The sequence below is a fragment of the Dryobates pubescens genome, chromosome 18 (assembly GCF_014839835.1).
Source record: "Dryobates pubescens isolate bDryPub1 chromosome 18, bDryPub1.pri, whole genome shotgun sequence".
Lineage (NCBI taxonomy): Eukaryota > Metazoa > Chordata > Aves > Piciformes > Picidae > Dryobates > Dryobates pubescens.
Window position 1 is genome coordinate 13,268,083 of NC_071629.1, and position 17,558 is coordinate 13,285,640.

Sequence of the window (17,558 nt, forward strand, 5' to 3'; positions counted from 1 at the left end):
ACACTGTTTTTCAAACAGTTCCTTAAAGTGACCTCAGCCTATGATTTTACTGCTAGGGAACAAACCTCTCTCAAATTGCATTTGTCTACCCCCGAAATGTGCTGCAAGGGTACACTACCCAAATTAAGGGTAATTGCTAATAATTCATTCACCAGAAGGTTTGTTATTACCGGTTTTGTTTGTGTGAAACAAAGATTAAAAAATAGTTCTCTTTCTTGCAAACTGCTGTGCAAATTTCATCTGCTCTTATGAGATGTCGTTATCTCATAGAAATAATACGAGATTCCTCTCAGAACAGGGGAAAAGGATAACCAAATACAATTTAGGTCTCAAATACATTTTTGGAGTTTAGTTGGTAGAATGCTATTTATGTATGTGCTAAATCTGTGATGTGTGTTCTACTCTTTATGTTCTACTTCCAAGTAGTTACCATAAAAATTCATGCCAAGAAAGGCATAAAGCTTGTCATGTGTATGTGCCATGTATTTAGCAGAAAGTGTGTACAGAATGGGTTTTTTCTTCAATTTTTATTTTTGCTTTACCCCATCTTATATCCCAGTGCTTTTTGCCACTCTCATTCAAAATGTCAAGAATCGTAGAATGGTTTGGGTTGGAAGGAACCTTAAAGATCATCTAGTTCCACTCCACTGCCACGGGCAGGGACACCTCCTACTAGACCTGGGTTGCTCAAGGCCCCATCCAACCTGGCTTTGAACACTTCCAGACTTGGAGCCTCCACAGTTTCTCTGGGCAACCTGTTCCAGTGCCTCACCAACCTCATGGAGAAAAATTTCCTCCCATAGCTAATCTAAATCTAAGAACTTAGAGAGAGGTTCCTTGGGAAAACATACATATCCACTGCAGTCTCTACATTTGTATTCAATAATGTAAAAACCACATCTTAGCTCTTGTGGAGACATGCTGTATGAAATTTCAAAGAGATTACAGTATGCAAGTTGCTCTAAGAGCTATTCCTTTTAGCTACCATGTTGATAATTATCTTTTTCTTTAGAAGATGTCTCACTGCTTTGCAGTTGTATTTATTTCAAAGGATGGGAAAGTCTCTTAAAATGAGTGGTATTTTTACATAGAAAATGTAAAAGAAGAAAAAAGCTAAAACGTCACCATTGTAATGTTCAAGCTACCTGATGGCCTCTGGATGTAACCCTTCCCATTTCCAGATTGTTGCCTTTTCTTAGTGCTAGGGGACACAGTAAATGCTACTCACAGCCACCAGACAAGATGAGGAGAATCCAATTAATTCCTTACCCGTTGTAATTTAGGAATTATATTCACCAGATGATTACAATTCAGCTATATACATCATTATATTTATTAACATATGAACACATTTGAATTTCTTACTCATGAGCTTGCATATCACTGCCTGTTCACCAGCGGTACAAGAAAATGGGGGTTTATGTTAATTTATAATGAATTTGTTCTTGCTTGCAAGCACGGGAAACATGCAATGCAACACTCACTGCAAGAGAATTTTTAAATCCAAGTGGTTTATTTTAGTAGGCTGCTTGGAAACATTTGCTTTATGTTTTTATTGTAGCAGATTTTTACTGGTTTTCCTTCTCTATGTAAACTAAGTGCAGAGGTTTAATGTTTTAGATCATGTTCCTTCAAGCACCTGCATATATACCTCTACATGTTAAACACTCAGTAACTACACTGCCTGTTTTCAAAGTATGGAGGAAATAGCCATTCCTTTTTTAGAGGTAATGTATTGATTGTAGTGTTTTGGTTTTGTTTGCCTATTGTTATTCTTCAGAGATAGGATCCAAGGATTTTGGAAACCAATGGAAAGGTCATGGGCTTTGGATTGAGGTCTCAGGATGGAAGAATAGATTCTTCCATATGTCAGAGCCAGCTGAAAAAGAAGGGAAAAAGATCCTAGTTGTTCAAGGTTCAACTATGCATGGTTGGTCTGAGCATGGGTTAGAGATGTTTAGTGGCAGTATGAGACTGAAGATCAGAGTGTGGGATTCTGCCATAACTATCCATTTTTTCCATCATCATTATGCCAGGACAAGTGTGAAATGATAGATGCAGGAGCCAACCCAAACATTCTCTTTGCTCTGGCAAGCTGCAAGTGCAGTCTGTCCTGTACTGCCTAAACTATGCAAACTGGATAGATGTGGTGCTTACCTGAGCAGAGAACCAGCTCCTGGGTGCTTGGCCTTGGTGGTGGCAACCCCTCCTAAGGACTGTGTAAAGGGCTGCAAAAGGGCAGAGCTCCTCCTGCTGTTAAACTGCCTTTATTGTCAAACGCTGTCAGAGCCTGGTACAAACCAGTGCTGCATGTCAGTGCCTATGCTGCATAACTTCTAGTTGACTGGAGAGATAAAAATAATGCCTGACATAAATCAACTTCATTCTGCCTCAGGACATAATTTAAATACCTTCTCCTGGGTGTTCTTCCCTCTTTACAAAAGAAGCAAATTCACTTTCTAGCCTTCACACTCTTAATTGTAGAAAATGTTTAATGAGGGACTGTGTCCTGGTGAGAGCAGAGCTACCACTGCACAAGGAGTTGAGCAATAGCTGGGGACACTGTGTCAGGAAACAGAAAGTTATTTTAGAAAAGCTTTTGGATATTTCCTTTCCCAAGACTATAGGAGTAAAATGTTGCTTGAATTTATAAATAGAGCTGGATTTTTTCTAAATGATTTTTAAATTCCTAGAATAACAGAGGGCTGAAAGGACTGGGGCTCTTTGTTTTCATTTTTGACATTAGCTTGAACTAGACAAATAATTTCAAGTGAAACAATAGGGAAAATGTGAAAACATTTTCTAATTTTTAAAGGAAATATTTTAACATACTGAAACTGAAATACTGTTTTCTTCTCCAAAATTAGTCACAATAAACAAAAATCTAGTGTTTCAGGTTTACCCCAAAGTCAAATGACTAGGATTTTTGGTTTATAGGAAAAAAAGATTCTGCATGAGCTCTGTGAACTGAGGTTTCTGCTTGCTTCTCTCTGACTTTTTGGTTTGATTATTGAACTGGAGAAAACTGCACTTGCTAGCTCTGTTTATGAAATCTTCACAAGACACTGTCCTGATAATTTTTATGAGACTTGTGAAAAGATATTTGCTTACACCACTGTCAGTGTGTTAATGACAGTAGCTCCTCACTTGCACTGTACCAGTGTTAGACCTTGAGCCTCGCTGCAAACTGCCTGTGCTGTGCTCCTACTGTTTTGTATGAAAATGTAGTCTGCAAGGATTTGTGATTTCAGCAGGCTACACATGAGCAGGAGGAAATCTCACTTCTAATGTGATTGTGGGATACCAACCTAATGTATCATTACCTCAGTGTACACTGAGTAAAAGTGACCTTATCCATCACAGATCTTTCACTTGTACTTTGTGTTCCTATTCTCTTTCAGGTTCCTATTTTTCTCTTTGTTCCTTGTTCTCTTGTCATCCACCAGTTCATTTCAAATAAATGTGACAGTTATATTTTTCATGTACAGTTACAGAGCAGGAGATGGGAAGAGCCAGGCTCTGTCTTTTTCTCAGGCTGATCTGGGCAACTCAAAGGCTAAATCTTGAAATCTGAGGTTCTTCTTTCATTATTTTTGTTGACCCTATGTGGCTGGCTTGAAGAGATCCTTAAGCACTTCAGGAGGTGTTTTGCTCAGTCATCATGAACACTGTGGACCTGTGGAAGCTCAAGAAGCTGATATGATTCCCACAAAACCTTATCAGATCTTTCCTAAGAGAAGTGAAGTAGATAATGAATTCAGGTACCATGTCTGCATTCAGAACACATAATGTGAGCATGTGTGTGACTACAGATTTGCGTGTATGGTTTTCTGTCTCTCATATGGTAGTTGTTTGGGTGTTAGGGTTTTGTTTGGGGGGTTGTTTTAATGTATTACAAAGAAAATTTGCTAGAGTTGATCTAGTAACTAAAATCTTCAGCAAGAGGGTGACATTGTGGACAGTGAAAAACTTACTAAGAGCTAGCCTTGTAATCAAAATAGCTAACAGGAGTTTTCAATCTAGAGACAAAAATGAGCAAAAAGAGAGGAAGGAAGCACTGTCAGTGCAGTTTTACAGATGGAGAAGGGGCCAAGCCTTGATTCAGTAAAGTATGGAGGCAGAACCTGATTTTTAGCATTTCCAAATGTGTACATTTCAACATATTCTGTTTGATACTGGGAATGCTTTATGCCTACGCAGTTCTAATTTTAACTGTTCTGATTTGTTTTTTTTTTTTTTTACTATCAAAGAGAGGGACTTTTATAGTTTCTCTTTAAGTTGATTTCTTAAATACAGCAGAACATCTCCATTCTCAGCACAACAGTAGATTTTCAGTTTTTGCTTAGGTCTGTGGGGGTTTTTCCCCCAAAATTTAACAGCATCTGTTCTATCGGAGACAGAAGCAGGGAAGAACAGATTTACATACATTGACTGGATGTGCTGACTTTTCAGTGCAAAACACCGGGGTGGTTGTGTTGCATCCAAGTAAGAGTCTTAGCCTGGAAGGGATATTGACATTGACATTGACCTGAAAACACAGGCATGGTGTAATGGATCTTAAAATTGGCTGGACTGTTTCTGGATGCTTGTGTTGTTCAGAATTCACATGAAAACCCGTGTGCCCAGCATAAGCAGGTGAGACCTCTTCTCGGTAGTATAACCTTAAAGACATGCAGGAAATCAGGAAAATGGTACATTCAAGCTGCTTGTCTTTGTCCTGTGCTCTGGTAGTAGTTTGGGTTCAACGATGCTGAGGATGGAGAGTTTTTATCCTCACATATGCCTTGACACACTCTAGTGGTAGAAACTTGCAGTGCCACTGAGGCAGTAGAGGCAGACGGTTTCTTTTCTTTTTGCTGCAAAAATATAGATACAGTGGATGAAAATTGTGGTGATCATTATTTAAAGTAACCTGGCTGTTCCACAACTACTGTTCAAGCCCTGTGCTCTAAGAAAACTTGTCTTTCTTTTTGTGTTTTAATATATAAAATACTGACACAGGGTTTTCACTCGTTCAATGTTTGTAGAGAGTTTTGAGCCGCACACTGTAACCTGACTGAATCATTGACATATGGCCACAATATTTATGCAATATATCAAAGTCAATAGACAGCACCTATCCACAAGTCCTGGGCACTTAATCCTTTAGTGGTAATGGATACAGATCTTGGGCAACCTCATCTTTTAACCAACTATCGTTAAATAGTAAATCAATAACCACATAAAAAGTTTATAGATAAACTCTAAACTCAGTGGTTTTGCTTATCGAACTAATCATAAATGATTCACTGTTTTGTCTTCTGAGCAGACATAATGGACCATTTGGCTGCCTCAGCTATTTTATTTTTTCCCTTCTTAGAGCTGCTCTGTGGTAAAATCCCTCAGATAATGCAGTCAAGTATCTAAATACATGCTTTTTCAGCACAGCAAGTATAAAAATAGCTCAGCCTATGGCCAAGTGTTTTTTCCAGCATCAAGAATTTTCTGTTGCAGTACTTTTGTTTTGGCTGTGGGCTACTTCTGATCTCTAGATTCATTGCTGTTACAGTTTGTGTTGCAGTAGGGTGGAGTACCTTTCTGTGATTTACTGCAATTACACACTAACAAGACTGAAGTGTTTTGCATAGCACAACTCTTTGAAAATTTCAAAATTCTTTTGTGGTTGCATCCTAATGAAAACAAAATCCTGTTTCACACAAAACAAAAAAGGTAGAATAGTTTCATTCTCATTTAATGTTTGAATTTATGACTGTTGCTTACACAGCCCAAGCAGATTACATGTATCTAAGGCCCTGCCTGTTCTTTTTTCCTTATTCTTCCTTCTTTATTTCAATGACTTCTTCTGTTCTTTCCACAGCTTGACATGACTGCATGTTTCCTCTGCAGTAAACCTGTCCACTAGTCAGGGTAATATTGGGGGGCTCTATGTACCCAAATTTCTCATCTTTCATTCTCTTTTTGCTTTAGATTTGTACCTTTTCCCACCTGACATTCAGAGCCCTTAACTTGGTATTGTATATTAGGCTTTATTTTGCTCATCCATTAAGCAACTTTCAAGCCTTGCTGTTTGGTTGTCTGGATATAAAACACTCAGTTTAGACTGACTGTTACTGCTCTGCCTCTCAGGCTTTTTAATCTTATGTTTTGTAAGAACTTTTCTCTTTATATGGCTAAGTTACTCCAACAACAGTAAATCTAAATGTTCTGGCTAAATGCAGATACACAAAAATATGCCTTTCCTCCAGCTCCATAGAGATGCTTGCTTTGGATTTAAGAGTGAGCATTTTTTAGCTTTTCCAATCCCAAACATTGGAAAGATGCTGACCCAAAATCAGAACCAGGGCGATCAAGTATATATCTCATTGAAGTCGTTTGGAACACTGCCAGTTTACACTGGGAATGAATTAGACCTTGGGTTTTTGTATCCTCGTTTGAACTGGCATCCTAAAATATCATTGTCAAACTAGATATATCATACATTTGTAGTTATGTCATAATAATTATGTCATTATTAGTGATTAGATCTGCTTTAAAGTTTTTGTCCTTGTCCTGTTGCCAAGTTCCATGAGGACGTAAGCTGTGAGTTAGACTGGAGCCCTGAATTATTTTTTCCTGTGGAGTGGACAGTGCTTTCAACATCAGGCATCTGTTTTTCATTCACACATATCTATGTGCAGCCCTGTTTGGATAATACATTGTTTTTCCTTACTCTTCTGCAGTAGTATAATTAGAAATGGAACAGCATTTAGCAGTCTCTGGGAGCTCTGCTGTCTGGAGACCCACGCTCCTGGTTAGCATAGCTGAGAAGGCCTAACTCTGGGGAACAACTCACTGCCCATTTAAAGGCAATACTGTTCAATCTGTCTCAGGTAACCCAGGATTATATCTATTCTTTTACATTGCTCTCTATTAATTTTGATTTGGAACCTAATCCAGGCAGAGAGTAAATCAAGTCAGAAAAAAAAGATAGATGAGTGAACATCCAGGAGTATCACCTTGAAAGATTCAGCCACTTGTGTCTAATGAATCATCAGCAGTTAGCCTGAAGTCTGGACTTTGTAAAGCTGCAGCACTGGAGGTATCTCCTGGCATTCACTGATACAATAATCACTGTTGAACTATTCAACTTTTGATAATGAATGTGCTTGCTTTGTCCATCTTTGCATTTTAAGCTAAGGTCAGATGACTCTCTAATTTATTTTAGCATCTATTTTACGTTCCCATTATAATTAAATGAACATCTGAAGTTTGCATATCAATGCTTTAAAAGTCCCCTCAGGGGCTTCCTTGATGAGATGGGGGTCTTTCTCTTTTTAAGACAGAAAGGGTCAAACATGGAGCAGAGAAATTGGTATCTAGAGAAAATGTCAATAGTTTCAGTGGACAACAGGGGGAAAAAACAACAACAAAGCATCAAACTAACTTGAATACCTTTGGGCAAGCCGTCTCGGTTACATGGAACATTTATGTGCTCTGGTACAGTCAAATGAATATGACTGTCTTGCATTCAGAGCCACTTTGGATTCCAAAATCATACAACTCTTTTCATTGCTAGTTTAGTAAAGGTGATGGGTTGGTGGAGTCTTCCATCTAATATATCCAGGCCATATCTTGCAGTGCAGATTTTACTAAAAACATATCTGTTATTTCTTTGTAAATTTCTTTGAAATTAAGATTCCTTCTTTAGTCCCTTTCCTCTGGACAATGAAGAGCTTTCTTAAAAACATCACCAAATAAAGATATTTTGGGCTATGAGACTACAAGCTTTGTTCTGTAGCTACTGTTCCATTCTTTTGCTTCAAAACGCTAATCCTAGGAGGCTTAGCTTGGAAGTTTTAAATAGTTCTTCCTTCTGTTTAAATAGTTTGGTTGCCTTCATGAAAAAAAGCCAAGTTTCTGTTAAAATACAGGAAATACATGATGGAAGTGCACAGGGATTATAAAGAAAGCCAGTGTATTATGACCTAAAAACTCTGTGAAGTGGCTCATTTATTTGCCCTATGACTCTGTAAAGTCACTAGATAGACAAATGCATTATGCAAATAGAGAACTGGAGGCAGAGGTTATGTGATGCCCAAGGCCATTCAGTGAGTCAAAGCTGAGCCAGGGTGAAGTTACCATTTTAGTGTGCCTATTAATAGCACTAGCACAGACAAACTGCGTGAAAGAACTAAATTTGGGGGCGGTGTGATGTCAGCGCGCTCTGCAAGGATGAAATATCATTTGTTTCTGTCTAACTCTAAAATGGTGACATTATTAGACATAAATATGACTAGTTCAAGGTCTTATCTGAAGGCCTCCTCCTACTTCTAATAATCTCTTTCCTATTTCGCAGCTGAGGCTTTTTGGTTTTCCTTTGCAAACAGAAATATGACTAATTTCATTAGGTTTGCACCTTTAGATTTTGAGGAGTGACAGCTGGCATCAAGAAAGACATAGTCACAGCATAAATAATTTAGGGTTAAATGTGAGACAGTGTTAGTGAAAGCTGAATTTTGCTTGCTTTTGTTGTGCTTGTTAAAATTAGTACTGACATTTAGCAAGCCATTGCTGCATTGATATATTATGTTCTTTGAGTTTATGTACTTTTCTAGCTTTAGATAAAATTAGGGACTTTAGTTACTAACAGGGCATGGCAGAGGAAATGATATCACATAGTGAGGAGAGGTTGTAGTTAGGATCTGCTGTATGTCATTGGTATGTGTAGTGACTTCCTGAGACTTAGTCTTAGATGCCTTTGCTAATGATTCTCCTTATGATTGCTGACCTGGTCATTGTATGTACAAAAACCAAAGTCAACCAAGACTTGAGAAATGTCCACTAGGGCTGGCTAAAGAAACATTGACAGATTTGTTGGGGAAGATTAAGGAGTCTATTTCAGCTGTGTTTCACTGGAGCTGATGTCTAGGAAGCCAAAAATGGTATCAGGGATTGTATCTGTCTATCTTGCAGACTACAAAGCATATTCATGAAACATTAATGCAATGATGTATTTTCCCAATTAGTTTTAAGGAAAATTACTAAGTGATTCAGCTAAGTCAGTCTTTATATAAAAACATTTTGAAGTGTCCAGCTTACCTGGTTCAAAAAATTTTGCTTATGTTTTGGCAACAAATTAGGTGGCTCACATGCCAGAAATCCAGTCTTTTCATCCAAAGGATTTTCTTATTTTCAGTGCAGTTAAGGTAAAATCAACCAGTGATTGCAGCAGAACTGCTTCTTGTAGCCTCTGTTTTGTGTAGCCTCAGACACCTCACCTTTAAACAGATCTCTGATACAGTGCACCCCCTGTTGCTCCTCTGAAGGCAGCCTGCCATCTTGAGGGAATTTAAATACTTGAATATTGTGGAATCTGCAGTGATTGATTCCAGTTTTAGGGATGGAATTTCAGTCCTAAGTTTTGCAAAGATATCTTTCAGAACTTATTTTGAAAAGAACAGCCATTTATTTCTAAATGTTAATTGCAATTGAAGGCTATCTAGCCTTCCCTTTATTAATACTGCAGCCTGTGAAAAGACAAGTCAAACATACCCTAATCTATATGGTTGTAGAATCTATACAGAAATGAAGATATGATGCTCTGGCATGGTTTTGGCCAAAAAAGAAAAAAAAAGTCTTGGTGTATGAGATCTGTTGCTTTGGTGTCAAACAGACAGATCAGTCCAGATCTGTACTATAGTCTCTGACTTTCACCCATGTGGCATTCAATTTCATTTTCTTTTGGGTAAAAGGAACTAAGGGTCTAACACTCTCAGATTTCCATACCCTGCACTTAAGAGCAGCCTGTTGGACGGCCTGGTTAAAATGGGGTTTGAACGAAAAAGGATAAGTCTTAACATGAAAACAACTTTTTGGTACTTGTTTACTCTTAAAATAAATTCAGTATACACTAATCTGTGCAGCCTTGTAATAGATTTCCTAGATACCTCAGAGTATCAGCAAAAGCCAGCTTTGCTCTGTTCATTCTTCTCTAACAAAGAGTGGCAGTTTCATTTGTGTGTCTTAAAGAAGTTGATATTATTGCATTGATGTTATCTTTGTAGAGAAATGCAAGTGATGGCAAAAGTAGCAACATCTGCTAAAGTTATAGCACCTATTTATTCATCCATGCATTACATCCGGGAACTGATTCTTTTCTCACTTTGGTTAACATGTATCATAGTAATCCAGAAAACAGTCCTGGAGCCATTACAGTATTGCTGCAACTTGCAAAAACATATGGTATTGATCATGCTCTATCTTAAAAAAAAAGGATAGGATTCTTGCTCCCATCTCACTGCTTCAGTGTATTCTCCTAATTCTCTGTTTGTTCTTGGGCCAACATTGTCGTACAACTTAAATAATTAATTTTCCAGATGATACCTTTATGAGTAGCACTCATTCCTGGCTCACTGTTATGGTACAGATTGTTCTTGCTGTATTCTGTGTGACAAAGACTATATAATATTCCAAACAGGGAATCATCAGCACTACACTGTCTCTAGTGTCTTTAGTGCCATACTGTAACATGGACTTGTCTTTTTCTGAACTGTATCACATCAGAAAGTGTTGGGTGGAAGCCACTGCACTTTGCTGTCTCCCCCTTTCTTCCCACTCTCTTTGCAAGATGTCCTGTTTCATCTCTATTCCTGTGTCACTCTCATCCTGCTGTCCAGGCCTTGTAGCCCCCATCTCATCTTTCCCAGGCAGTCCTTACTACCTCCCTGTGCCTCTCCAACTCTTCGCAAAGGCAAAAGCTGAGGCTAAGGTAAGAGCCAGAAGCAGGCCAAGGCATGCTCATGCTGTGGGCTGATGAGGGAAGAAATGAACACAGGATAGGAGGGAAAAGGGCTGCAGAGCATCTTTGTGCTTCTGCTGCCACCTGGGAGAAGGCTGGGGACTGATAGTGCTGATGGGGTCAACAGCCACAGAGATGATAAAGCTGAGCTGCTGGGACTAGCCAAGCAGTGCCTACCTCCTCACAGGCCTGTGCAGCTTGCCACTCTAGCCTGCTCCCTCATCTGCTTGCTCCAGCCTCTGGTAAGCCTTAAGTTTGTACTATTATTTCCTCTCAATTACATTACTCTCCAATAGCTGTCCTCAGGATCAATGCAGCCTCTCAGCCTATCACTGGTAAAATCTGTCTGATTTTTTGTTGCAGAGCCCCACTCAGTGACAATATTAGCATTCAGACCTAGCTCTTGAAGAATTCTTGTGCTATTCACCTTTTGTTGATGATTCCTCTTTCAATGCAGTCCCTCAACTGGATTTAATAGAATTGGTCTTATGCAAAGGGACAGCCAGGAAAAATAAAAGTGTTGCTTCAATTTTAATGAAGGTCTCAGCCACCTGATTGGGTTGTTGCAGTGTAGTTAAGTGCCTGCATGCCAATAGATCCAGTGAGGCTATAGACACTTTTAGTCTTGCCATTTACAGAGTAGTGCAGGGCCAATTAAACCTTTTTTTTTTTTTTTTTAAACTGGATTTAAACTAAAATTTAAAAGGGCAAACAAAATAGCCAGGTGGAGAGAATGGAAGTGGCCATTCATCATGTCTGGGCTCGTGCACAGTAACTTATTTGTTGTAACTTTAGTGTGTGAGGATGTTGTTAAAACTGGAGACACCTGCTTCTGCGGTTGTTCAAGTGAAGGAATACTTGTGGGTTTGACTCACGTTCTGACTCTAGACCATGTTCTATGGTCTGTCAGCATGTGTTTCATTTTAGCCATTACTCTTATTGATAGCCATTAGCCCCTTATATATACTTGTCTCTAGGCAAGGAACATTAGGTGTGAGTAACGGAGTGCCTGGCATCATAGCTGCTGAGTTATAAATTAGTACATTTATAGAGTCAGTTAATCTTCAGTATCTCGTGTGTGGCTGATTTAATGTATAGGCACAAACACACACAAAAGTGTATTAACATAGCATGAGTGTATCCAAAGTGGAGAACATCTGGAGAATTGCTAATCCCCAAGGTCTATATTCCTTCTATATTTTCAGCTTCCAGAGAGCTCCTGTGTACAGGAGTTTGTTTCAAAAACAAGAAGTTAATAATTCCTAGATGACATCTGCTTCTTCATTATTTAGATTATTTCCTTTCAGCACATATTGTGAAACAACACACATTGTCCTTCTAATAATAATTTTGAGTAACGACATTTTCTAATCTGAGCCCAAGCAAGCATCACTTGAGTAGTTATCTGTGCAGGTGTATCACTGTGTCAAGTTTTACCTCATCAAATTTCTAGAACACTCCATTCTGCACACATCTGTCCTGTTGGTAGAACTCCTTTCATTCGACTTCTGTTTGTATTGAGAGTAACTTCTTGTTTTGAGAGAGAGACAAACAGAGAGAAATACAGGATCTAGATTTCCATGCGTGCCTTGTAACTTGTCTAATGACATACAGTTAGCAGTAAACACCCAAATGCTTTTCTAACTTAGCAAAACACATCCAGCTACAATAATTTCTTTCTGCCTGCAGTCTCTGGGATATGTGTCAAATCTCAAGATCTTCAGCAAGCTGAGTGCTGACATTTGGGACTGAGTCTAAAGACAGAGGTAAGGATTAAAGGATTAATTAATATTTCTCATTAAACTAAGTATCAGTCACTTCAGTGAAACTGAGGCAGAGATGCACCAGTGGGAGGAGAGAGCCAAGCTCAGAGATCAGTTTTATGTTCATAAGCAACAGAGACAGTATCATAGAGGCTTTCAGGAGCAAAAATACCACTTTCAGAGCCTGAGCTTAAATCTATTGATACCATCTGAAGTTTTCACTTTTTGCTACTAGTGCTCTGAGCTGTAACTCTTTATATCCTGCATGGCTTTTTTTTATTTAAAAAAAATCTTTGCATATCAACATCAGGACTTTTCCCACATTAAATATCAAGCTTTAAAGACCTTCAGTCCATTCATGTGTACATGCAACATTTCTCCCATCCCATCTCTAGCTGCTTTTGTAAATCACTCAAGAAACATTTACAAGCTAGAAAATGAAAAAAAATCTCCTGTATTGAAAAAAACAAAGGTGGTGTTTGAGTGAGTTCCTAAAATGCTGTTTCAAAGATTGTGCTAACTTTTGTTTCTGCTGCAGACTATAATGTCAAAGCATTTTGACAGGAAATATTATGGTGCTACAATTGTACAGGATGCTCTTGTCTGCTCTGGCAGCAGATACGGGTAGCTTCCTATTGCTTAGTCTATCCGAGGGCCTCCCTACCTCTAGTCCAAAGTCAGGCTTTCTAAAACCTCTCCTAACAGGACAACAAACACCAAGTTGCAGTCAAATATGTGGATGATGTACATTAAGCCCTAGGGACAATCTCTGTTTGCAGTCATCTATTACTGAACATGAAAGGATAAAGCATAAAGCAATTCCTGTTTTTCTAAAAAGCCTGAAGTACAGGAAAGGACCAAAGCAATCCCTTTGCAATATCTGTCTCTAGAGATTCCCAGAATTTGGTTTGTACATTCATTAGACATGAACTGTGTTCACATTCCTGTGGTAGTATGTCTAAGTAAAATGTCTCTGAGGATCTTAAACTATTTTTACAAGTATTTCAATAAAATCGTATGTCCTATAAAATTGGAATCTCATTCTTGCAGACCTCACTCAGTGCATTTCTGTGAGCACATATAGCTGCATGATATAACCTGCTCATTTTGAGTACAGCTCAATCCCCTGCATTGGTTTTATGCTTTGTATGTCTTTGTAGTGTTGGTGCACTGCTCTGTGGCAGCTTAAAGGTAGAATAGCAGAGCCAGCACACAAGATGAACAAGCTGTGCATATAGCTGTAAATCAGCAGGAGCAGGTCTTCCTTCTAATGTTTCCATCTCCCGTACATAAAAACATTCCCTGATCTGAATAATTTGCTGAGCTAAATAATAAGGCTAGCGATATACCTAAAATAGAGATGATCAGGCAAAAGAAATATCCACAGTTTCAATCAGGATTACAAATTACAGATCTTCAAAAGATACTATAATGTAAGGAAAAAAGCCCCAGTCCCTGGAACTGATCAAAATTAGTGTCAGTCATTGATTTCTAGAACACACAAAGACATGGTGAGTATAGATGTGTTACTTACAAGTGCTGAGGATTTTAGGGAACGAAAATGGAGACCAGGAGCTGGAGACTGCCTGCCATGCCAGCAGTGTTGATTTGGAAGCGATGGACACAAATAAACGTTCAGCAAAGCTTAAAAAGCTGCAATGCAAGGCTAGCCAAAAGTGTCCATGTCCTTACCGTGCTGTGGCTGGCAGGCAATCCGTGTCTGGGAGCCTTCAGTCCCTCTAATCAGGCTCCGGGGATTTTGTTTGCTAGAGAGATTGTCCTTTAAGTGAACAGTGCAGGAAAACAGAGAAATAAAGAGAAATGAGCAAATTGTACAAGGCAAATAGCTGCAGGTCTTTAGCATGCTCCCTGCGTTTTCCTGAGCTGCATCTGCAGTAGAGAAAATATCCCAAAAATAGCTCAGGCTGCCAATGACTTGCTGAAACCTGAGAAAGAATTGCTGAATTTAAAGATCTGGGTTGCTGTGGGTGTATGATTAAAGTGAGAAATTGCTGGCAGGAAGAACCTAGGATGAAACCACTTAAGGAGTAACTTGTGAGTTCACCGGTATCAGAATGGGAGCTGACCTCTGATTTCCCCCTCCTCCACCCAATGCCAGTTAACCCTTAAGAGTTCAACATGGAAGAAAATTCTGCAATAGCAGATGGAAGGACCAAAAAAAATTCTTTTCACCTGTAGTATCTGTGAGATAGTGACAATACTTTACAGCAGTGCCCTATTTCCTGAACTTCAAAGCAGTCAGGCAAGCTGATGTTTTGCTGAGGTCTTGGAAATGGCACAGTTCTAACTTCTGAAAAGCTCTCACTCTTGTGTAGGGTTTAAAAACCCCTTTCAGCCATATGTGGTCCATCGAGTGAAGGGGATTTCAGTTGAAGTTTTGAGGAAGGACAGATAAAATAACACTTCAGGAAATTTTCTGCAAACATTGGCTCAGGGACAAAATATCAAGAACTGCCAGAATGTTTGGCACAGCCTTGGAGGAGACACTGGTATCTCTATACCCAGGACAAATTACAGTAGCTTAAGGACTACTCCAGGTTATTCTGGTCTGTAAGCGTCCCCTATGAATTCTCTGTGCTTATACAGATCACTGGACTGTAGCTTACTTTAGCTCCAGTCCTCATCTTGTCCTTTGGCATTTTTGTATGTTACTTCCCTGATTTAGACAAGAACAAGAAGCAGTTGGCACAAAGCTGGGTACATTGGCTTCACATCAGTTAAGTTTCCCAAGTAGTGCCAAAAGTAACCCTCAGTAACCTATTTAGGACAGTATTAAAGCTGCCAGAGCATGGACTAGGACCTAGTCCCCAGATTGCTTTGTGCTGACACTGAAAAGAGAAAAAGCTTCAAGTACTAGAACTGGGTTAGGTTCAGGCCACACAGGGCTGGTTTATGAGAAGCTATTGCTTTGGGAAGCAATTGTACATCTGAGAAAAGAGATGAATATTGCCCTTACTTCAGAATGTGCTTCTGTTCTGTAGTGTCAGGTTTATAAGATGTGCCAAACAATAATGGGAGACCAAATATTTATTGTGCTTCAACTATAGTGGGGTGTGTGTGTGTGTGTTCACTTAGTCACTCTGATAGGAGTGTCCACTTTAAGTGATGAAGATGTGGTGCTTTAAGAGTATCTGAGTGTTTTGGGCGTATTTAATATATACTACTTGCTGTAGTTTCACACTCACAGAGTTGTTTACTGAGGCAAGTAATTAAGCATTTGACCTATGATAATAAACAGATGTTTAAGCTACACATGTATAAGCTGAGAATGCCTCACTATGACCTTCCCATTGATAGGTTCTTCAGAGAAAAAGGCCATTTTCAGGTCGTTTGGTCTGTCTAGAGTTCTAACTGTTCTCATCCTATGTGTTGTTCTAGGAACTAGAAGAGTAGATGATACTGGAAGTAGGCTGGTTATTTTATTTGTATTTGTACCCCAGCAGGCACTTTCTGAAGGGTTTCTGCTGACCAAAAGGAAATGTAGAAAATTAGAACTTACAGCCTAAATAAATAATGACTCATGTTACAGCATTCACTCTCAGGCAGAAGGCAGTAAACACACATATCTAGTGTTGGTATATATTATCTCATAAATTTCATGGTGAGTTCAAGAAGCCTGATTACTAATCTTCTAAAACCACCTAATGCAAACCTCTGTTCCTGGCTTTGAAGGAGCAAGGGATAATACAAAAGACTTTGTAGGCACCTTTTCTTGTGAGTTAATTGTTGTAGTTTGAGCTGGGTGCCCCCCTGGTGCATTCACTTCCTGTGTCCAGAAGTCCAGCCCAGAGGGATGGACACAGGAAATTGTGTATTCCCTACCATAATTCTTTGCACCACTATAAGATCCAGTGCGGAGTCTGGCACTTCCTCTTTCCTTCTCTCTCCGAGACTTGGTAACTGGGGGAGAGATCTCCCGGCCATGGGCCTGATTGGGCCCAAGGCCACAGGGGGATGGGCAGTCTCAGGCCTGGCCAGCTGAGACTAGCCCAGCAGAGGGAGGGGGAAGAAGGAGCCCTGGGGGTTTTGGATGCACCCTCAGGTGGGGATGGGATCTTTCTTTGTCACTGCGCTTTGGGTTTTATGTAACATTCACTGCTTTCTATTTAAACTTTCATCACCTTTGCAATCCGTTTGCCTGAGTCGTTATTTCTGCCTGTGGTGGGGAGGGGACCTGCCCCAACCCATTACATTAATAAAACCCAATCCCAGTAAAAATGACAGCTAGTAGGTAATTAGTCATCTATGGTACACTGCTAGTGATATATCAGCATAAGAATACCATTAGAGGCTAGTGTCTGTGTGTTAGCAGATGAACTATGCATTAAAAAATGAGATTTTTTTTCTCCATAAATGAGGCCATTAATTCACTCTTTTTGTCTCTTCTTGCTATGAAGAGGCTGCTAATGCAACACAATAAGAAAGTGCTTCGTCTCAAACAATTGGAAACTTAGTATTTTGAGCCATCCTCTTTTTGTTCCTTTCTCTTTTGTTGAATTTCATTAGTACTGAGAGTCTAGATCATCAATTATAGATATGAGATAATGCATATTTTTGTATTTTTTAACTTAAACATACCATAGGGCAAAAGAGAATAGAACATGACAGAATTCTGAGCAGAGAGCAAATGAGTGATTTGACATAGGAACAAAGATGTTAGCATACTTTCATCGTTCTTATAGTGAGGCACTAATAGTTATGGTGCCTATCAAACAGATGTATGGAGAATGAACATCTTCCACTTAGAATGATGCTTCATATCACGATGCCTCTAAATTATCTAATATGCTCTTGAATGTTTGAATGCTCTTGTTCTTCATTTCTTCAATTCAGTCATTTCTTTAATACCATATAACTTGTGCTTTGCCCAGTGTAAGCTGAGTACTGCCTTTCATCTTGATTTCTTTGGAAAGAAGGGGAGAATTATCTGAAACCAGTGTTGTCCCCACTGTCACTTTAAAAACCAGGCCTTAAGCCTGTTCTATTGCTCTGAGCTT

The 17,558-nt window shown here is 39.2% G+C and overlaps 1 protein-coding gene across 1 annotated transcript in view; it reads right to left on the reverse strand.

Annotated features, from left to right (window-relative positions):
• AMMECR1 (AMMECR nuclear protein 1) overlaps positions 1-14,404 on the reverse strand; it is a 100,738-nt gene extending 86,334 nt beyond the window's left edge. Inside the window, exon 1 of the mRNA XM_054169702.1 lies at positions 14,233-14,404. Within this exon, the coding sequence (XP_054025677.1) occupies positions 14,233-14,404 (172 nt within the window). The remainder of the gene's footprint in view (positions 1-14,232) is intronic.
• Positions 14,405-17,558: the final 3,154 nt, after the last annotated feature.